The sequence below is a fragment of the Erythrolamprus reginae genome, chromosome 5 (assembly GCF_031021105.1).
Source record: "Erythrolamprus reginae isolate rEryReg1 chromosome 5, rEryReg1.hap1, whole genome shotgun sequence".
NCBI lineage: Eukaryota > Metazoa > Chordata > Lepidosauria > Squamata > Dipsadidae > Erythrolamprus > Erythrolamprus reginae.
Window position 1 is genome coordinate 20,431,595 of NC_091954.1, and position 24,160 is coordinate 20,455,754.

Consider the following 24,160-nt stretch of genomic DNA (forward strand, 5'->3'; position numbering starts at 1 on the left):
GGGCTAAACTTACAAACAATTTGTTTAACAATTTTTCAAAGTTATGGCAGTCCTCAAAAACGTGATTCACAACCGGTCCTCACATTGCAGCAGCCCTGTCATTACATGATCAAAATTCAGGCACTTGCTAACCAGCAATGTCGTTTGGTGGGCCCCAGGGGAAGAACCTTCTCTGTGGCTACCCTGGCCCTCTGGAACCAACTCCCCCCAGAGATTAGAACTGCCCCCACCCTCATTTCATTTCATTTTATTGGATTTGTATGCCGCCCCTCTCCGCAGACTCGGGGCGGCTTTCCTGTCTTTCGTAAACTACTCAAGACTCATTTATACCGCCAGGCATGGGGGAGTTGAGATAGCTCTTCCCCCTAGGCCATTACAAGTTATGCATGGTATGTTTGGTTTTATAACAGGGGGTTTTAGTTGTTTTTTATTATTGGATTGTACATGTTGTGTTTATTATTGTTGTTAGCCGCCCTGAGTCTGCGGAGAGGGGCGGCATACAAATCCAATAAATTATTATTATTATTATTAATTATTATAATGTTTGCAGCATCCTGGGATCGTGTGGTCACCAATGGCGCTCTTCCGAGCCAGATCCCAATGAGGAAAGTCAATGGGTGAAGCTAGATTTGCTTAAGAACTGTTTGATTTGCTTAATGACCACCACAAGAAAAAATGACTATGTAGCCTAGTGATAGAAGTTCTGATTTCAATTTATTTAGAACTGAGAGGGAAGAAATGGCTTACACTTGGTCTTTTGTCATCCCCGTTAATTTTGCATAAACGTCAATGCATACAGTTGTCTGTGCTGCCTGATTGTCAGTTATGGCTGAAGAGCAACAATGATGATTACGGGACTGGAGGCTAAAACATATGAAGAACGGTTGCAGGAACTGGCTATGTCTAGTCTAATGAAAAGAAGGACTAGGGGAGACATGATAGCAGTTCCAATATCTCAGGGGCTGCCACAAAGAAGTAGGAGTCAAACTATTCTCCAAAGAACCTGAGGGTAGAAACAATGGGTGGAAACTACACAACTTAGAAGCAACTTAGACTAAGAAAATTCCTGACAGTTACAACAATTGATCAGTGGAACGGCATGCCTCCAGTTGTGAATACTCCAACGCTGAAATGTGTTTTAAAGAAAACATGTTGGTTATCCAACATTTTAAAGAAAATGTTAGATAACCATTTATCTGAAATAGTGTAGGGTTTCCTACCTAAGCAGGGGGTTGGATTAGAAACATAGAAACATAGAAGTCTTACGGCAGAAAAAGACCTCATGGTCCATCTAGTCTGCCCTTATACTATTTTCTGTATTTTATCTTACGATGGATATATGTTTATCCCAGGCATGTTTAAATTCGGTTACTGTGGATTTATCTACCACGTCTGCTGGAAGTTTGTTCCAAGGATCTACTACTCTTTCAGTAAAATAATATTTTCTCATGTTGCTTTTGATCTTTCCCCCAACTAACTTCAGATTGTGTCCCCTTGTTCTTGTGTTCACTTTCCTATTAAAAACACTTCCCTTCTGGACCTTATATAACCTTTTAATATATTTAAATGTTTTGATCATGTCCCCCCTCCTCCAGACTATACAGATTGAGTTCATGAAGTCTTTCCTGATACGTTTTATGCTTAAGACCTTCCACCATTCTTGTAGCCCATCTTTGGACCTCGTCAATTTTGTCAATATCTTTTTGTAGGTGAGGTCTCCAGAACTGAACACAGTATTCCAAATGTGGTCTCACCAGCACTCTATATAGCGGGATCATAATTTCCCTCTTCCTGCTTGTTATACCTCTAGCTATGCAGCCAAGCATCCTACTTGCTTTCCCTACCGCCTGACTGCACTGTTCACCCATTTTGAAACTGTCAGAAATCACTACCCCTAAATCCTTTTCTTCTGAAGACCTCTAAGGTTTCCTGCAACTCTGTTGTTATTGTTATTGTTGTTGTTGTTATTATTATTATTATTATTATTATTATTATTATTATTATTATTATCTTTAATCCTGTTGTCTTGCAGGAGAGAAGGATGAGCGCAAAGGATTCAGCAAATGAGACCCTGCCAAGTATTGGTGTCCCTGAATTACTCAATGCGACCACTGAGATGACTCTCTTGAGCTCAGAGCCAACTGAGCATAACCTGGATTCCTTGCCTATCATCATTGCCCTCGTCTGTATTTTTCTCCTCCTGGCCATCGGTCTCCTTTTTGTCACTTTATGCAAACCGGCAGCACTTGATCTATCTGTCCACAGACCACACGAGTGCATGCCTTATCATTTTGAAGATGCCACTGAACCACAGCTTAAGCTCTGGAAACGGCTGGGTTCCTTAAGACCCTCCATTTGCAGCGTAAAACGCACGCAGCCCATTTCCCATGGATGTGCAACGTGGCCAAGAAAAGAGCCTGTTAACCAGGACTGCAGTATCATGGAATCTACTGCAATGTGAATGAATCTCCTGTGGGAAAAAAAAACATTCTTTCCTGATAGGCCGCCCCAAACTGCTTGTAATGTTGGTTGATTGTGAGAGCAATCATAGGCTTCTCTAGGTATGCCCATGTTTCACCAACACTCCCCAGTCTGCATTGGTTGCTGATCAGTTTCCAGTCACAATTCAAAGTGTTGGTTATGACCTATAAAGCCCTTCATGGCATCGGACCAGAATATCTCCGGGACAGCCTTCTGCTGCACGAATCCCAGCGACCAGTTAGGTCCCACAGAGTTGGCCTTCTCCGACTAAACAATGTCGTCTGGCGGGACCCAGGGAAAGAGCCTTCTCTGTGGCGGCCCCGACCCTCTGGAACCAGCTCCCCCCAGAGATTAGGATTGCCCTCACCCTGCTTGCCTTTCGCAAACTTCTTAAAACCCACCTTTGCCGTCAGGCATGGGGGAACTGAGATAGCTTCCCCAGGCCTATATTGTTTATGTATGGTATGTTGTGTGCATGTTTTTTAAATTATGGGTTTTTAGTTTTAATTATTAAATTTGTATTGTGGATTGTTTTTCTATTACTGCTGTGAGCCGCCCCGAGTCTACGGAGAGGGGCGGCATACAAATTTAATAAATAATAATAATAACCTACAACCTTTGGAAAATCGCCATTTGACAAGGATAGAAGCAAAGAGAAATCAGCAGAATTTCACGTACCTCCACTGGTATTCACCAGAATTTGGGGAGTTGAAGTCTACAGGTCTTAAAATTGCCAAGGTTGGACACTCCTGATATAGGCTTTCATGCAACTGAGCATGTGAAGTGAGACCACCATGTAAGGCCCATCCCACAGCTGCATCACAATATAGAGATGTAAAAGATGGGTTGTATAATGATGTCACTGAAGGGATGAGATCACCATAACTTAGTCCTACTTGCTGCATTTGCCAGTGTTTGCCCATTATTTCCTGGGACTGTGTATAGGGATATTGGTATTGACATGACAGCAGTGTCCCAATACTTGAGGGGCTGCCACACAGAGGAGGGGGTCAGGCACCCAAAGGCACCCAAAGGCCAGACAAGGAATAATGGATGGGAACTGACCAACGAGAGATCCAACCTGTAAATAAGGAGGAACTTTCAGATGGTGAGATCGATCAACACTTGAGACTCTCAAAAGAAGACTGGACTGCCATTTGTCCGAAATGGTGCAGGGACTCTGCTTGAGCAGGGGATTGGACTAGATGACCTACGAGGTACCTTCCAATTCTAATAAATGAATAAACAAACCCCTGACCATTTGCAAGAAGCTTGTGACTACATTCCTCCCTGTAGCTGGGGATGTTCTGATGTGCCAAGAGTCATGGCTGCCTTGCCCATCAGGTCTGGCTGTTGCCTTGCACAGATTCTTTGATTTCTTTTTCATTCTCTCCCCATTCCCTTTATAAAGGTCTTGCTCTCCAAAAATGGTAAGGACAGGGCCCAAAACAGCCAAGGGTGAGTGGATATAGACATTTCCATTTGCTGCCAACTTTCCTTCCAAAACCCATTACCAGGGAGCAAAGGGTTTCAATTTTCCAAATCCTCCTGCTGTCATATAATACTGTAGTTACCCAGATTGTTGCAGTTCAGTTCTGGTAGCCCAGCATTAAACATTCAAACAAGATGAGCTTGATTACAGCCAAGTAAGTGCATGGAAACATCCATGGAGTTTTCTTGGCAACAGCTGAACTGGCAAATGTACAATTTTTGGTTTATTTTTTTAAAAAAAATGCTTCTTCCAATAGTCTTTTCCCCTTCTCCCTCCTTCCCTTCCTTCCTACATTCTGCTGCTCTTGGATTTTCTGTAGGTCTTCCAACCAAGGAAAATCCCCTTATCAGTGCATTGTGTTTATTAGAGCTTCCTAAGGATCTAAGCCACGTCGGGCCATTATTGGTTAGAACAAAGTTATCTGTAGCCATGTGATACTTTATTATTAACTGAACTTTATTTTGATCTCAGAGCTCAGCTAATGGAATTCACAGTTGTACTTAGGATCAAATTATTATTCTCTGCCCCACCTGAAATTCACCATTTTCATGGCAACAAAGGCATTTGTTTTTCAAGGAGGGCTGCTAAAGCGACAGCCTTACTGAGTGTTACCTGAAATGTCATGATGATGATGATGATGATGATGATGATGATGATGATTATTATTATTATTATTATTATTATGACTAGGTGTTTATTACATTAACAACTACATTTCTGATTTTCTCAGCTTTTATATATACAGTGATCCCTCGAGTTTCGCGATCTCGATCTTCACGAAACGCTATATCGCGATTTTTCCACCCGATGACATCACTCTCTTCCTTCCTTTCTCATCTTTCTTTCTCTCTCTCTCTCTCTCTATCTTGCTTCTTCCTCTCTCACACTCTCTTCCTCCCTCTCTCATCTCTTTCTTTCCTTCTCTCTCTTTCTCTATCTCTCCCCCTCTTGCTGGCGGGCGGCGGGCAGCAGGCGGGCAAGTGGGGGCATCAGCGAGGAGCCGGGGTTTCCCCTTTGCGTGGGCGGCTGGGAAACCCCAATCTTCGTCTGCTCGCTGCTGCTGCGCCGAGCAGATCAGCTGCTGGGCGGCCGAAGGAACTTTCCCTGGGTCTTCCCGGCCGCCAACGCAAAGGGGAAACCCCGGCTCCTCGCTGATGCCCGCCGCTCGCCCGCCCGCCAGCAAGAGGGGGAAGACCCAGGGAAGGTTCCTTCGGCCGCCCAGCAGCTGATCTGCTCGGTAGCGCAGCAGCAGCGAGGAGCCAAATCGGGGTTTCCCCTTTGCGTGGGCGGCGGGGAACGCAAACTCCACCATCTACGCATGCGCGGCCATAGAAAAAAGGGCGTGCATGCGCAGATGGTGTTTTTACTTCCGCAACCCTACATCGCGAAAAATCGATTATCGCGAGGGGTCTTGGAACGGAACCCTCGCGATAATAGAGGGATCACTGTATACAGTAATACCTCATCTTACGAACTTAACCAGTTCCCGGGATGAGGTGAAAAGTTTGTAAGATGAAACAATGTTTCCCATAGGAATCAATGGAAAAGCGAATAATGCATGCAAACCCAAAACTCACCCCTTTTGCCCATTACTGCCAGCATTTGGATCCTTGTTTGGGGGCAGGTGGCGGCAGGGTGGTGGTTGTAGTGGTAGTGGATGTGACATTCCCAGCGCTGCTGCTTCTGAAAGGGAAGCCACCACCGCCACCACTATCCTCTTGTCCTGGCAAGAGGGATGGAATCTGCTGGGATGTGGCAGCCCCATCCTTTGGGAGAGTGGGGCTGGAGCAGAGGGACGGCTGCAAAGGGGCTAGCTCGGCAAAACACTCCCAGCAAATGGCCTGTGAGAGGGTTTTCTCTGAGTGCTTCCAGAATGCCCGCTGCGCTCCTCTCGCAGCCCCTTTGCTGGGAGTGCTTTCACCCAGGGCTGTGAGCAAAGGGGCTGCAGGAGAGGCGGGGCAGGCATTCCCAAAGCTTTTTCTCTGAGCGATTTGGGAATGCCTGCCCCGCCTCTCCTGCAGCCCCTTTGCTGACAGCCCTGGACAAAAGCGCTCCCAGCAAAGGGGCTACGAGAGGGGCGGGCATTTCGGAAGCGCTCAGAGAAAGTGATCCCAGCGAAGCGGCTGCGAAAGTGCTTTCTCCCAGCATGGAATCCCAGTGAGGGCTGTGATCAAATGGGAAATCCCGGCGGTGACAGTCACAAGGCAGGGGAATCCCTACGGCAGTCAGAGAGCGCACGCACAGTACGAGAGTACATGCGCAGTAAGAAAGCCCACGCACCCCGGCTTGGATTCGTAAAACAAAAATGGTTCTTAAAACAAGGCAAATGAATCGTAAACCCGGGTTCGTATCACGAAAAGTTCATATGAAGGGGCGTTCGTAAGACGAGGTATCACTGTATTTGGTTTAGTATTGTGTTAGTACTTGGTTTTAATGGAGTTTAATCTGAGATGCCTGGCTGTAGAAACTGATTGACTGATTGACTGTTGACTGACTGAATGTTTGACTGAATGCATGAATGGAGTCTATGAATACATGCAAAAATGTTCATAGGTGCATAAATATATTTTGAGGGTGGGGTTAAGGATAAAAGAGAAGGGTACGATTGTATTAATATCAGGCTACCAAAAAATTGAATATAATCTTACTGAAACGAAAGTGATAAGGTTACAAAAGTTGCAGCACCTAACAATTTCTCTTTAGATCCTGCTTTCCAAGAGTTGTAATTGTGTGTGTATTACAGTTTCATAGTGATGAGGCAGCACATCTCATAACGAGTGATGGGCGAACCCAATGGTGTTCAGGTTCGGCAAGTTTGGACGAACTTTACGCAAAATTCGGCCGAACCCGAACCGAACTCGAACAGGGAATCCCACCAAGAGCTTTGACGTCACGTATACCGGCAGGTTGCTAAGGACGCCAAGGTGATCACTTCCTGGATTCCATGGAATCCAGGAAGTGATCATCTTGGCGTCCTTAGCAACCTGCTGGTTATGTCAAAGCTCCGAATGCCGAATGTGACCCCGAACTTTCAAAAAAATTCGGGTTCATATTCGGCATACCGAACACCGCAAAATTCGGCATGGAACCGAATTGTGCAGGTTCGGTTCACCCATCACTACTCATAACAGCTAAATATTTAAAGGATCCATCCATAGAATCATGGTTTCAATTCTTATTGACCTCAGCACTAATCATTATGGTTAGGAGGTTCTAGTTAGTTTTTTTCTGCGTCCCAACTATGATTAACATGCATCCAGAATGCAAAGAGTTCCCCATTTAGCCATACGTCACATGATCATTTTTTTTCAAATAGAAAGAAGTTATGGAATCAGCAATGAAAGGAATGCTGAAAATATTAAGATTTCTCTTATTTTTGCTATATACTGCATTATTAATTCCCACACAGAGAGAGATACACACAGACACAGACACATGCTTTAGGGGAGGCAGAGCCCTAAGTCCTTCTAGTAGAATTACACAAGGATTTGGCACCAGAAATTTTATACTCTTATCAACTGGCTTTTTTCTAAAGAGGCGTATGCCAAAATGATGTGATTGTGCTCCCATCTTCTCTGTGCACAATGTAATAACACAATGTCACTAATATAAAAAACCATGCCATAAACCCTTCTGTAATAATAAAGCACTCTAGTGCCCATTGGGGGAAATCGCTAAAATAAATAAGCAGCAAAGAGTTTCCCAAATACATTTCCAAATGCATTTAGACAGAGGAGGAGTTCTTGGACTTCTAAGCTAGGATATAATTATTGTGCAGCATATTCATAATATGATGATACAATAGGATCAATTAATTACAATATCGGGAAGATGTAAACTGTTTAGTAGTTTCCCAAAATGCTTTTCACGTCAGTTGGTGTTTTGAATAACAACCTTCGAGGATTAGGCCAGTGATAACTCATCTTACAAACCCCTCGTCATACAAACTTTTTGAGATACAAACCCGGGGTTTAAGATTTTTTTGCCTCTTCTTCCAAACTATTTTCACATTACCAATCCAAGCCGCCACTGGGATGCCCCGCCTCCGGACTTCTGTTGCCAGCAAAGCGCTCGTTTTTGTGCTGCTGGGATTCCCCTGAGGCTCCCCTCCATGGGAAACACCACCTCTGGACTTCCGTGTTTTTGTGATGCTGCAGGGAAATCCCAGCAGCGCAAAAACAGGCGCTTCGCTGGCAACGGAAATCTGGAGGTGGGGTTTCCATGTTTTTGCGATGCTGCAATTTCGCTGAGGCTCCCCTCGCTGGGAAACCCCACCACCGGACTTCCATTGCCAGTGAAGCACCCATTTTTGTGCTGCTGGGATTCCCCTGCAGCATCACAGAAATACAGAAGTCCGGAGGTGGGTTTTCCCATGGAGGGAAGCCTCAGGGGAATCCCAGCAGCGCAAAACCGGGCACTTCGGCTGGCAAAAGGGGTGAATTTTGGGCTTGCACGCATTAATCGCTTTTCCATTGATTCCTATGGGAAACATTGTTTTGTCTTACAAACTTTTCACCTTACAAACCTCGTCCCGGAACCAATTAAGTTCATAAGACGAGGTATCACTGTATTTTCTTAAAAGGATATGATAATGGGAATGTGGGTAGTGATGGAATTTTCAAATTCAATGAAGATTACTGAAATTATTGAAATGGTTTGCTTATTTGTAGTCTATGCTGGTCTGTGACCAAAATAATTTAATTGTTGTTGGGAGGTATACATACACATTAATGTATGCATGCATACATGCTGTAGTGCTGGTTGGAAATGAATGGGAGAATAAGTACAAGATGAGTTGTCCCCACCTCTTCTCCCAATACAACTATGGGGAAAAGTTACTGGACAAGGTCCATCACAAATTGCCCCCTACAATGTATCACTTGGAACTAAGCAGCATTAACTCTGCAAAGATGGCTATTCATATCTGGCACATACTATATTGTTTTTTCTCAAGTATGGCAACTGAACTCCCAGAATTTCCTAGCCACATACCTTACATTTGCCTAAGTTGTAATAGACACTGAACAGACCACTTCGAGCTCAGATTTAAAGGTAGTTCTTACATTGTGGTGGCCCAGTGGTTAAAATGCAGTATTGCAGACTAATTCTGCCCACTGCTATGAGTTTGATCCTGACAGGGCCTATGGTTGACTTAGCTTTCCAGGTCGGTAAAATGAGGACTCAGATTGTCGGCAGCAATATGCTGATATTGTAAACCACTCAAAGCCCTGTGGGGAGGTATCTAAGTGCTATTGCTATCATAAAAGGCATATTGCCTTTAAATCTGACCTGCACATGATCTTTGGGCCTCTTTGATGTATGAATAGTATGTGCTATAATTCTATGTAATGCTTATATATAGAAATGCATACATTAATAAATGGCAATTCCTCACATGAACCAAAGAAGACTGCCTGGTTCAGAATATTAATAGTTTACATTGCCAGCTACTTAAAAGAATTCATGACATTGATGGCAAAACCCAAGCTTCATCCAAAGACCTCACTTAGCTCAGTTGTAAAATTGATTTTGAACTAAAAAGGTTACCGAATTGTCTCTTGAATTTGACATGTGGGAATGTTTTTGTCTTCATGTTAATGTTTTTGACTTTCCTTTCATTTTTTCCAGAAAAGCAATATTTCCAATTTATTACAATGAGTTTCATGGGAGATCCCTTAAATAGGTACTTTTTTTCCTCTTTCTTCTGGAAGTGTATCCATTCAATGTCACCTAAACCGCAAGATGGATGGCAAATACATTTCATCAATTAATTAACCAATCTTCCTCTACTGTTTCAGAAGATATGGCTACTTGGTGTACTTTAGTTTCCAAATGTAGGATTTCCCATTAGAAACTGTCACAAATTAAAATGGCACCATCTGCACAAAACCAGTTTTGAAGCACTGATGTCTTTCTTAAAGCAGATAATATATTGAAGTGTTGACAATTTTAATTTAGAAAACAAAAGAGATTAGTCAATATTCCGAAATAGCCATCTTGCAAGTTTTATTAGGGGATGTAAAAAGGCACCTTGTAGATCATAGAAGTCCCTGAAAATCAGCAATGTGATATCTCAAATATTCTATTTAAGGTATATTAACAAAAAGCCCTTAAATGTCACCATACATAAGCTTCTATGTGTTCTGTAGAGTTTTAGCACCATACATGGTTCAATGTTTTGATGCAATTTTTGTTCCAGACAACTAAAGCCTTTGGTATATTATCCCAAATATCCCAGCTTTCAGTCCCTGCCTTCCCCAAAATTCCTATGTGACAGGAACAAAATGATGCAATTTTATTTTTTTCTTTTGTTAGAAAAGGGAATTCAAGAAAAACAGGCCAGAACCACTACCTCTTTCAAGAGAAATGCTTGGTTTGAAGAGAAACTGAAAACACCACAGAAACGCTGAATGTTAATTCTGTTAAAGCAGGGGTCCTCAAACCTGGCAGATTTAAGATTTGTGGACTTCCACTCCCAGAATTCTCAAGCCAGCTATGCTGGCTGATGAATTCTGGGAGTTGAAGTCCACAAGTCATTATTATTATTATTATTATTATTATTATTATTATTATTATTATGTCAATACAACACAGCAAACGAGATCACTACGTGGATTTCGTATTTCATCACCAGTCGGGCGCTTCCCAAGCACCTACGACTGCGTGATGTAGCAGCGAATTATGTTTGCCGATTCCAGTAAAGCGGCCTTTTGCAATTGACAGATGGAGATTTTGTTAATTCCGATGGTTTTCAAATGTCCGCTGAGATCCTTTGGTACTGCGCCCCGCGTGCTAAGTACCACTGGGACCACTTTCACTGGCTTATGCCAGAGTCGTTGCAGCTCGATTTTTAGATCTTCGTATTTCACTAATTTCTCTAGCTGCTTGTCCTCAATTCTGTTGTCTCCTGGAATTGCGATGTCGATGATCCATACTTTCTTTTTCTCCACGATCACAATGTCTGGTGTGTTATGCTTCAGAATTCAGTCAGTCTGAAGTCGGAAGTCCCACAGTAGTTTTGCTTGCTCATTTTTGACCACTATTTTGGGCTTATGATCCCACCAGTTCTTTGCCACTGGTAAATGGTAGTTCCGGCACAAGTTCCAGTGGATCATCTGTGCCACAGCATGATGTCTATGCTTGTAGTCAGTTATAATAATAATAATAATAATAATAATAATAATAATAATAATAATAATAATAACAATAACAATAATAATAATTATTATTATATTTTATTTTTACATAGATAATAAAACAAACATACAAATAGACAAATAAAAACAAAAGAGTAAATGAAACAAAACATATAATTACAGACATTTGGGAAAAATAATTTCCCCACTCTTTCAGACTATTTGATCAGAGAAATTTTTCCTCTTAAATTGGTATTCGTTTATTAACGTATTGCTTTGCTTTGCTTATACTTTTCTAATTTCTAATTTATTTATTTTACCATTGTCCTTTTCTCTAGCCAATTGTAGAGATTTCCCCATATCTTATAATATTCTGTATCTTCTTTTCCTTCTAATTTTTGAACAATCTGTCCATCTCTGCACATTCTAGTAGCTTTTTATTCATTATACCTCCTTCCGGTATTCTGTCTGCTTTCCATTGCTGGGCGTAAGCTATCATAGCAGCTGTCAATATATGGATGGCCAAATAGCTAATTTCTTTATTAATTTTTGTATTAAAAATGCCCAATAAATATAGTTCTGATTTTTTTTTCAAATTCTTGTGATGTTATTTATTTTAACCAATCTGTTATCTTATTCCAATACTTCTTAGCCTCTGGGCAAGTCCACCATTGATGGTAGAATGTGCCTTTTTCTTTTTTTACATTTCCAACACAGTGGTGAGACTTTCGGGAACATTTTAGAAATTCTTTTTGGAGATAAATGCCACCTGTAAAACATCTTATACTGGTTTTCCTTGAACGTCATAGACTTTGTCATCTGCCAGTTATGAATCCAGAGCTTTTCCCACTTTTCTATCTCTATTATATATCTGAAATTTCTTTCCCAACTTCTCATAGTTTCTTTTACAATTTCCACTTCTGTTTTGTACCTAATCAAATATTTATATATTTTGCCAATTAATTTTTCATCACTCCCTAAGAGTATCTTGTCCAGGTCTCCCATCCCCACCTGAAAATCATGTTCCCTTTTATCCTTTTGGTATGTATCCTTTATTTGTAAATATGTCCACCAGTCTAATATTCTACCAAAAGTCAAAGTTGCCAAGTTTGAAGACATCTGTGTTAAAGGTTCATTTCAATGAGAGAAAAATAAAGGGAAAAAAAAGAGAAGTTAAATCTTCTACCCCAGTTTCCTTCCACCCCTTAAAGCTACTTTGAATGCATAGTCAAAGTTTGTTATTGTTGGTTTTTCGATGTTTGCATTTTTGTATTGTATTGTCTTTTTTTGTTTGATATGTTTTTTTAAAGAAGAAATTTAATAAAAACTACAGTATTTTATATATAAAAAAAGAAATAAATCCAGACAGCCAAAATCTTCCTGAAAGCAGATCTGTTTTGGAGAACTTGACTTACACTCAAAACCTAGCTCTGAGTCACTGCTTGATTCAAGGTAGTTTATGAACTAGTTCAGGGATGTATTTAATTTCTGAATCAATACAAAATAATTAATGTGTTCAGAGACCTGGGGTGGTACAGTGGTTAGAGTGCAGCACTGCAGGCTACTTCAGCTAACTGCTAGCTGTAGTTCAGCAGTTCAAATCTCACTACTGGATCCAGGTTGACTCAGCTTTCCATCCTTCTGAGGTAGGTAAAATGAGCACCCAGATTGTTGAAGGAAATATGCTGATTCTCTAAACCGCTTAGAGATGGCTGTCAAAGCACTGTGAAGCAGCATATAAGTCTAAATGCTATTGCTATTGCTATGTTTCTGCAACTTAGGGTCTCACTACCACTGTTAGCTTCGATGCCTAGGTCCCTTCTATTGGACTGGACCTTTCTTTCTGGCATTATCAAAGTGAATTCTAGATCTCTTGGCTGCTAATGCCTCTAAATAATTACCTACACTTAACTTTTGCCAGACCCATCCTCAAATACAGCTCATCTGTTTGGAACCCATATCGCATCTCAGACATTAACACCTTTGAAAATGTCCAAAGATACTTCACCAGAAGAGCCCTTCACTCCTCCACTCGAAACAGAATACCCTACGAGACTAGACTTTCAATCCTGGGCCTAGAAAGCCTAGAACTAAGACGCCTTAAACATGATCTAAGTATTGCCCACAAGATCATATGCTGCAATGTCCTGCCTGTTGGCGACTACTTCAGCTTCAACCACAACAACACAAGAGCACACAACAGATTTAAACTTAATATTAACCGCTCCAACCTTGACTGTAAAAAATATGACTTCAGTAACCGAGTTGTCGAAGCGTGGAACTCATTACCGGACTCCATAGTGTCATTCCCAAATCCCCAATACTTTACCCTTAGATTATCCAGGGTTGACCTATCCAGATTCCTAAGAGGTCAGTAAGGGGCGAGTACAAGTGCACTAGAGTGCCTTCTGTCCCCTGTCCTATCGCTCTCCTATTCCTTTCTTCTATTCCTATATCTCTAACCCTTCCCTGGTGCAGAGCTGAAGGGATTGGATACTGTAGCTTAGAGGATAATTCTCTGCCTTACAAGGCAAAGGTTGCAGGTTCAAGTCCCAGTGGGTATGGCTAGCTGATGAGGCCAAAATAAGGCCGGAATAGATCTATCCTAGACTCCCTTAATTTTCAAATTCAGCAAAAAAACATGTGACATATACATATACATACATACATACATACATACATACATACATATACATACATAGATACATACATAAATACATACATATATATATATATACCCACTAAAACTCTCATTATGTATTGGACAAAATAAATAAATGAATAAATGAGTGATTGCTAATTGCAATGGAGTTCATGCAACAGCACATAACTGACACAGAGGCCTTGGCTAACATTAACACTATCTAGTTGATTTGATGGGATTATTACCTTACAGCTCGACTGCAGTGAGATGAAACTGTTGCTTCTCGCTTGTCTCCCCTCCCCTCCCTCTCTTCATGCACGGAACCTTGTTGAAATCTTTAGCTGCATACCTGTACAATGCTGCTGTAATCGGGAATGTCTTCTGGCACAGTAGCTTCATAACTACTCTGGAGAAAGATGGGTCGGTTGTCATTAACATCCAGCACCGTGATATGAACAGTTGCAGTGCCAGTCCTTCTTTTTCCCGTTGGGCCATTATCTGTGAGAACAAAACACGGGGTCTGGGTCAACTCTTCAGAAGAAAAGCTCTGCCATTTCCATTGACGGCGTAATGATCCATCATAGGACATTCTAAAGAAAATAAGGCTGAAATGCTTCATACCTTTCTGTCTACCATCTTCATTTAAAGTAATTTCTGAGCAATTACTTTCTAAGAGTTGTCAAGAGTCCTAGCAATTAACTTTTCTAGGTAGGCAAGTACTTACTTGGGATTGGACTAAATCAGGGGTCCCCAAACTTGGCAACTTTAAGGGGTGACTTGATTGAAGTGTATAAAATCATGCATGGGATAGAAAAGGTGGGTAGAGAAAAAATATAACACAATACTAGGACGAGGGGGCACTCCCTAAAGCTCATAGGTAAGAAAGTGAGGACAAATCAAAGGAAATATTTCTTCACCCGGAGGGTCGTTGGTTTATGGAATTCACTTCCAGAAGAGGTCGTGACAGCTGTCAGCCTTGATAGCTTCAAGGCAGGATTAGACAGATATTCATGGATCCCAAATGTATCGGTGGTTATTGAAACGGATGTCCATGTGCTGCCTCTATGTTGGTTGAGGCAGGCAGGATTCCCTTCAGTACCACTTGTTGGGGGTCAGGGGAAAGGGAGGGTCTTGCCTTCTCTTTCTGCTCAAGATCCCCATGGACAATTGGTGGGCCACTGTGTGACACAGAATGCTGGACTCGATGGGCTTTGGCCTGATTCAGCATGGTTCTTCTTATGTTCTTATGTTCTTAAGACTTATGGACTTCACCTCCCAGAATTCTCCAGCCAGCTATCCTGGTTGGAGAATTCTGGAAGTTAAAATCCACAAGTCTTAAAGTTGCCAAGTTTGAAGACCTCTGGACTAAATGTTTGTGCAGTCAGGCAGTAGGGAAAGCAAGTAGGATGCTTGGCTGCATAGCTAGAGGTATAACAAGCAGGAAGAGGGAGATTATGATCCCGCTATATAGAGTGCTGGTGAGACCACATTTGGAATACTGTGTTCAGTTCTGGAGACCTCACCTACAAAAAGATATTGACAAAATTGAACGGGTTCAAAGACGGGCTACAAGAATGGTGGAAGGTCTTCAGCATAAAAGTTATCAGGAAGGATTTAATGAACTCAATCTGTATAGTCTGGAGGACAGAAGGAAAAGGGGGGACATGATTGAAACATTTAAATATGTTAAATGGTTAAATAAGGTCCAGGAGGGAAGTGTTTTTAATAGGAAAGTGAACACAAGAACAAGGGGACACAATCTGAAATTAGTTGGGGGAAAGATCAAAAGGAACGTGAGAAAATATTATTTCACTGAAAGAGTAGTAGATCCTTGGAACAAACTTCCAGCAGACGTGGTTGGTAAATCCACAGTAACTGAATTTAAACATGCCTGAGATAAACATATATCCATCCTAAGATAAAATACAGAAAATAGTATAAGGGCAGACTAGATGGATCATGAGGTCTTTTTCTGCCATCAGTCTTCTATGTTTCTATGCCTACAATAGTGTTTCTCAATCTTGGCCACTTTTATAATGTGAGTTTGTCAACATCGCATCTTAACGGTTGCCAAGGTTGAGGGGGAAAAAATGGTCTATGAACTCCAGGAAAGCTTTACGTCTCGATGGAATGTCAGTGAGCAACAATATCAGGGAAAGATAACAAAAATAACACAAGATGAAGGTGGTATCTAATAAACATTGCAGCTTTTGTTTAACTTGTATTAAATTATATTTGAAATGCAAATTCAATTACTTCTAATTCCTCTTAATCCAAGAGGCATCATTAGACCAGGATTGATACTGTGCAATGCAGTAACCACTTCTTTGAGTTCTTATAACCTAAAGCATGTATCAAGACATGCCTTCTGGCAACTTGTTAGCCTTTTTTTCAACTGTTTCCAATTTTTAGAATGGAAAAATCTCCATTTTACTGTGGTTTTGGTTACATTTTTGTAACTTACTTGGCGGAAGACATTTACATTTTGTGCAGTACACTTTATAAGTCTTTGCCACTTGTTTGTTGTACTGTATAATAATTTGGTGCTCAGAATGGTAAATACTGTTCCACTGCAAAAATTACTGCATTCTGAATGGTATAACATATTTCATAAATATGTGTTATCACATATTATTATCTACATATCATATCACAGATATTAAATACTTAATTCCTATGATTGTGATTTTTGTCCATAAGTCATCTACATTCAAGCTTAGTGCGTGGCAGTAGTTCACTTATATTTCAGTCCACAATATGCTGAAGAGTGTAAGTTCATAAAACAGAAACTACATCTCATAGAAGACCACAGGAATAATAGATAAAAGTTCATAGTACATCCAGGATAGTCTGAAGATCAGTAAAAGCCAATTTTCTCTTTCTGAAAACTTCAGGTGGGAAAACTATACTACCAATTTGCAAATTAGGTCCTTTAGACAAATTCTTCAGCCCAAAAGCTGAAATATGAATTTTTAAGAGAAGGGTGAAGAATGGACATGCTTACCAATGGCTTCTAGGATAAGGCTGTAGAATGGCATGGTTTCTCTGTCCAGGTTGACAACTGTTCTAACTATACCATCTCTAAAGCCAACACTAAATTTTCCATCCTGGTTTCCACCTGCAGGGAAAAAATAGAAGGAAAGAATGACATGATTTATATCTATATAAGCATACATCCATATGTATTTTATTTGGAATTATGAACTGTGGAACTAAGAAATTGAGATACTGACATTCAACAGGGTTTCTCCATGCGTATGCTTACAACTGTAGGATTTACACTGTCAATGCATATAAATGGGACTTAAAAATATCCAGGATTCATGCCCCCAACCAACTTCATATGAGTTGGCTTCAGTTTTCAAATTTTCTGCTTTCAGCCTTCTATCTTTCTGCCCTACAGCCTGCCCTTTGCAACAAGAAATTGGTCTGAAGCATTCTGCAATATCTACCCTTGTGAATAAAATTATGAAATATTTGCCTAAGAAATACAAAGTCATTTAATGGTGAATTATGTGGGGGGAAATAGAACTCCCAAACCATTTTCAAGCTAATACTAATAGGTATAAGATACGGAAAGAAAATTCAGCCTATAAGCTAACTTCTATAGCCTAAATTAGGAGGAATCTCATTTTAAATAATGCATCTCAAAATGAATTGTTTTAGTTAGACACAAGTGAAACTGCAGATTTATTGTATTAAACAAATTTAAATTGTCACGGGTCAGGAATCGTCATGGCAATTATATTCTATTGAAATCAAATCATAGACCCATTTAATCCGCGAGTACGGATATTAATTCTAATTCACAGGGGGAATTTCTGAAGCCTTCCTGGAAAAGCTATAGACCAAATCTAGAAATTGCAGATGCTGTATCTCATGCCTTTTCCCCTTTTCATCCAAGTTAACCCTCCTGATCACTGAATTTATACTATAAGTAAAGAATATGACAAAACTTCTAGGTGTCATTTGGAGGTCCGGGCAGTAGAGGGCAAAACCAGACAACATTTCAAGACTTTGAAAATAGTGCATTTATCATTTCAGAGTTCTATTGTAAAATCTAATTGGCCGTGCCAGTAGAGATAGTCGGCCTTACTGTGAGAACCAACTAAAGAACTATTTATCCAATTAAAAGTATGTATTTTTTAAAATGTTTCGCTGATTTAAACAAAAGAGAGATGACAGAAGCTGACTTTTGGTCACCAAGCAGCCATGTCCAAATGCTGTTTAAGAATGCTGGGGACAAACTGGGATTATCAATTAACATTGCAGGTGGCAATAGATATTAGCATGCAATACTTAGTTTGGTGGATCAAATTTGGGCAGAATAGAACTGCATTCTTAAATCTCTTCCACTAAAAACACTGGGGCTTAATATATCTTTTAGAGTATGTCACGTTAAATGTGAAAGAAATAATCTTTTTAATGGACATTATGCAACATGTGGAATAGATAAGATATTTGAAGAAAGTGCTTTCACTTAATAGCGCAGATCCTGAAATACCTGATCTATTATCCTAAATGACATAAAATTATAAATTAAAATATATGCGCAAGATGAAATTGGGCACAGTTGAGAGAAAAAGTCTCCTTTATCATTCACTGTTCTAAAGGTTAGACTTAGAGGCCATACATCTTTTACAGACACTCAGTGTGTTGCATTATATACACACACACACACACACACACACACACACACACACACACACACACAACCTAAGAACTCCTCTACTTAAGAACTTTTCTAGATAGGAACTGGGTGTTCAAGATCTTTTTGCCTCTAATTAAGAACCATTTTTTACTTAATCCAAGCCCGGAAAAATTTCCCAGGAAATTTGAGAGTGACACGAAGGCCTGGCCAGTTTCCTGCCATTATCCCTGGGTTTCTCTCTCTGGTGCAGTGTATGGGAGGCAGCCTCGTGCCAGGTGTATAGGAGGCGCGTGCTCCTCTTCACCGCCTTAGAGTCCCTCTTTTTTTTTAAGCCTTAAAGTTTTGGATTTTTTTTGATTCACCTCACATTCTTCTTTCGGCAGCTTCAGCGACTGTCCTCCTCCTCTTCTTCCTCCCCCTCCTCCTCCCACCCAAATTCCGAGCTTTTATTTCTTTCCTAATGGGTTTGCACGCATTATTTGCTTTTACATTGATTCCTATGGGGAAAATTGCTTCTACTTAGAAACTTTTCTACTTAAGAACCTGGTCACAGAACGAATTAAGTTCTTAAGTAGAAGTACCACCGTCAGCGTTCTAAATAGCATCTGAGAAATAAACCAAGTCCCAGTCCAATTCTCTCAATCAGAGCTTGATTTATTAACAGGACCATGTTAGCTATACCATTGTCATTCTCATTCTGAATCCTTCCCAGAATCCCACCTAGGTTAAGGTTCATCTTACATCCCCCACACCCACAAGTTCATCACGAGAGCCAGTATGTGTGCAGGGGCTGATCCTAAGCAGCTTCTGCTCTGGCAATCTCACGCTACTCACCAGAGCCTACAAAACTTTTGCCAGACTCATCCTTGAATACAGCATCTGGCTGGAACCCATACCACATCTCAGATATCAACACCCTTGAAAATGTCCAAAGATACTTCACCAGAAGAGCCCTTCACTCCTCCACTCGAAACAGAATACCCTATGAAAGCAGACTATCAATCCTAGGTCTAGAAAGCTTAGAACTACGTCGCCTAAAACACAATCTAAGTATTGCCCACAAGATCATATGCTGCAACGTTATACCTGTCAATGACTACTTCAGCTTCAACAGCAACAACACAAGAGCACGCAACAGATTCAAACTTAATATTAACCGCTCCAAACTTGACTGTAAAAAATATGACTTCAGCAACTGAGTTGTCGAAGCGTGGAACTCATTACCTGACTCAGTAGTGTCAACCCCCAACCCCCAACATCTTTCCCTTAGACTATCAACGATTGACCACTCCAGGTTCCTTAGAGGTCAGTAAGGGGTGTGCATAAGTGCACCAGTGTGCCTTCCGTCATCTGTCCAATTGTCTCTCCTTATCTCATTTATCTTTTCTTCCTTTCAAATATGTTCACCTAAACTTTTATATACTGTATTTTCTTCTATTCTTCTCTTTACTTATATTATTACATATCTTTCTCTTAAATGTGTATTATGTATTGGACAAAATAAATAAATAAATAAAATAAAAATAAATAAAAACTTCCTCTTCTCTTCAATTGAGGCCTTGGCTTGGAGAAAGGAATGTTTGGTTGTGTCTAGTACTTTCCCCTCTGACTACTCACTACTCCTCCCATCCCCCTTTGTGTTGTGTCAGGCTGAACTCTCTAACTCCACATGAAGACTTCGGCCTGACAACACTCTATATGAAAGAAAAATATTTTCAAATTTTTAAAATGTAGAACAGGGCCAATCAAAACTATTTTCATACATTCTGAAATGGGAATCACATAAATCTGAAAAGAAAAGAAAAAAAACAGGCCTAAAATCAAACATGATCTTCTGTAAGAATGCATGTCTATAATGGAACTTCAGGTCTTTTCAGTGTGTACATCTGAATTTAACATACCTGGCTACCCTTCAACAAACACTGCAAATGGATTCAGCCACAATGCTTTTTTTCAAGCTGTCATCTATCCACATTCAGCAGACATAAGGCAACTGATGGCTCTTTCAGTCTGATGAGGCATAGATAATTCTCAGGCGCAAACAACCCAAAACAGTTCTGCTATCATTTGCAAAACATTATAGGAAAATGTATGCAAATCTCCATGCAAATTAGCCTTGACAATGGCAGGGTGAAAGCCTCCCCTTGCTGAGACAGATTTACTTCCCCTGCCGCTTTGCACTGAAGCTTTCACAGTTCTGGTGGGTAAGAAAAGAGACTATTGTCCACAGAAGATGCCTCCCCTGTCAAGTTACAAGAGAGGAGATGGATTGGCAGAGCTCCACTTTGCAAGAAGAGAATCAAGAGGATGGGTCTCTTGGAAAGAAATGAAGACACATAGCTGGGGGAGGGGAGTGCCCCCTACAATCAAGCCCCTTTGCATGATTTGTTAAGAGGGGACTGTATAATTTCGTACATGTCTCCCTTTAACTTTATTTATTTATTCATTCATTCATTCATTCATTCATTCATTCATTCATTCATTCATTGGATTTGTATGCCGCCCCTGTCCGTAGACTCGGGGCGGCTAACAACAGTAATAAAAACAGCATGTATGTGTGTACTAGTAGTAACAATAACAACAACAACATAGTTAGAAGGGACCTTGGAGGTCTTCTAGTCCAACCTGCTGCTTAGGCAGGAAACCCTACACCACTTCAGACAAATGGTTATCCAACATCTTCTTAAAAACTTGCAGTGTTGGAACATTCACAACTTCTGGAGACAAGATGTTCCACTGACGGTTTTAAGTGTCAGGAAATTTATCCTTAGTTTTAAGTTGCTTCTCTCTTTGTTTAGTTTCCACCCATTACTTCTTGTTCTACCCTCAGGTGCTTTGCAGTATAGTTTGACTCCCTCTTCTTTGTGACAACTCCTGAGATATTGGAACACTGCTGTCATGTCTCCCCTAATCTTTATTTACATTACAGGTAAACCTACCCAATTCCTGCAACTGTTTTCCAGTTTACATTCTTTTTTTCTGTCTTGGAACTTTGTAAACCTAATAAACATTTTTAAACGGACTGAATAACTTGCCAGCACCACACTCCAAACCTTTGAGATATGGTCAGATATAAATCTGAAAGCCTGGGGGCCATGAACTTTACATCTTTCATGGCCAAATTGTATTGAATGACATGCAGGTGTTGGTTGAATTGTTTGAGTTGTGGGTTTTTTAACTGGTTATCGTTTTAATATTTATATTTGACTTATAAATTGTAAATTGTATTTTTATATTGTTGTAAGCTGCCCTGAATCCTTTGGGACTGGGCAGCATAGAAGTCAATTAATTAAATAAATAAAATAGCAATAATTATAGAATAAAGTGTCTTCTATTCTTCTATCACCTATGAACCAGGTGGCTTCTAACCCTGAAGTTGTGGAAGCTCATACCTGTGATGAAATAACTAAGTTCAGCATTAAGGCCCATATCGGTGTCAGTACAATTCAGACGGACCACTTTGAAATCCCGTGGTACATTTTCCAGAAGTGAGACATTGTAGACAGCTGGGAAGAAGGTAGGGTTTTCATCATTCACATCTAAAACTATAAGAGAGAATTTGATCAAACTTCATTCTGGGGCACAATAGAAGCATTCTCTGGACTTCCTAAAGACCCTACAACTAATCATACAATAATTACTGCCAGTTACTTTATTAGGTAGGTAGGTATGTCTTTATTATTTATTTAACCGCAAAAGACCAGGAAATTGGCTGCAGCAAGCTAAATTAAAGGAACAAATGATCCGTGGATTTATAATAGAATAGAATAGAATAGAATTTTTATTGGCCAAGTGTGATTGGACACACAAGGAATTTGTCTTGGTGCATATGCTCTCAACGTACATAAAATAAAATATACATTTGTCAAGAATCATGTGGTACAACACTTAATGATTGTCATAGGGGTCAAATAAGCAATGAAGAAGCAATATTAATAAAAATCTTAGGATATACGCAACAAGTTACAGTCATACAGTCAACATGGGAGGAAATGGGTGATAGGAATGATGAGGAAAACTAGTAGAATAGAAGTGCAGATTTAGTAGAAAGTCTGACAGTGTTGAGGGAATTATTTGTTTAGTAGAGTGATGGCGTTCGGGAAAAAACTGTTCTTGTGTCTAGTTGTCTTGGTGTGCAGTGCTCTGTAGCGACGTTTTGAGGGTAGGAGTTGAAACAATTTGTGTCCAGGATGTGAGGGGTCAGTAAATATTTTACCTGCCCTCTTTTTGACTCGTGCAGTATACAGGTCCCAAAATAACTCCCCAAATTCCCCAGGTAGCCCACATCTTAGGAAAGTTGCTAGATTTTGAAAAAGCACTCAGCTAGAGAGTTGAAAGGGGAAAGAGAGGGAATGAACTGACATAGATTGCAATTTTTTAGGCTATTAAACTATTTGGCTGCACTAGAATTTCTGGAATGTGAGAATTTGAGCTAGAAAGAAATGAGAAATGAGCTGGAAAGTACAGTGATAACACAGGGAAACATAATAAACATATTTATGTTTCTATTAGTAATATTAACTCAGATGAAAAATGATATACTGTATATGATTATGGTATGATATATGTTATTTCAGATGTTGGAGACAGTGGGATGTAGTGGTTTTGATGCTGGACTAGAAAATGTGAGACGTAAGTCCATCCTTAAGCATAGATGTTGGCTGGGTAAGTTTGGGCCAATTACTCTCTCTCAGCCCAGCCCAACCCATAATTCATAATTATCCTGGGGAAAATAGGAGGAAACATTATGAATATAACCCTGAGTTGCAAAAAAATAAAGGCAAAATAAAAATGTAATAATTAATGCAAAGAATTTCTTCCTTTCTGGAATGGTCTGGAGCAACTTCATGCCAAAATTTATGTTGGGGTTTCTCAACTGAAGCAATTTTAAGATACGTGGACTTCACCTCCCAGAATTCCCCAACCAGCATGAAGTCCACATATTTTAAAGTTGCCACATTTGTGAAATGCTGAATTGTATGATTTTGTTATTCATATGCAGGCTAACTCAGGATACTTGGCACATTTTGTTTCCCTAAGTCCGGCCTTATTTGAACCAACTGAGAAGATACCAACTCACAAATGATAGTCTACCAACTCAATTAATGCACAGAACATGATTTAGAGCTTATTAGAACAAGAAATTAATCCTTGTGCAAGCTTTGGGGAACCACCCTCCCCACTCACTCATGCATATTTAAAATATGATATAAGTCATGATTTTGAGCCAGCCTTCAAAGTGTTTTAGTCCATCAATCACCTTTGACGGTGAGGGTGCTAGTAGAACTTTTGGATGGTTCCCCTGCATCACTTGCTACTACCCTCAAGTAGTATTCAGCAATTCTTTCCCTGTCTAGAATAGTGGTGGAGTTGATAAGACCAGTCGTGCTGTTGATGACAAAGTCCATCCTGGGCATGCCCACCTGCATGCGATAGGTCACTTGGCCATTGAAGTCCTTGTCAAGGTCTATGGCCACCACCTAGGACACAAAACACAAAAAGTATACATGGTTGTAAAAAGTATTCGGCTACACTGGTATTTTATTAAACAATATAATACTACATCATTTGGTTCAGAATACTTTTTTCCTTGTTTTCCCCCTCTAAAATCTAGGTGCATCTTATACACCAGTGCGTCTTATACACCGAAAAATACGGTAATCCCCCCATTTACAACTATTCGTTTAATGACTGTTTGAGGTTACACTGAACAAAAAGTGATGTGTGACTGTAGCATTTATGCAGTCACATGATAA

At 40.3% G+C, this 24,160-nt stretch overlaps 1 protein-coding gene across 1 annotated transcript in view; it reads right to left on the reverse strand.

Moving 5' to 3' along the window:
* CDH23 (cadherin related 23) overlaps window positions 1-24,160 on the reverse strand; it is a 726,582-nt gene that overhangs the window by 203,856 nt on the left and 498,566 nt on the right. The window contains exons 23-26 of the mRNA XM_070753910.1: window positions 23,665-23,884; window positions 21,797-21,949; window positions 16,758-16,871; window positions 14,103-14,251 (exon numbers count right to left, since the gene is read on the reverse strand). Coding sequence (XP_070610011.1) covers window positions 14,103-14,251; window positions 16,758-16,871; window positions 21,797-21,949; window positions 23,665-23,884 — 636 coding nt within the window. The remainder of the gene's footprint in view (window positions 1-14,102; window positions 14,252-16,757; window positions 16,872-21,796; window positions 21,950-23,664; window positions 23,885-24,160) is intronic.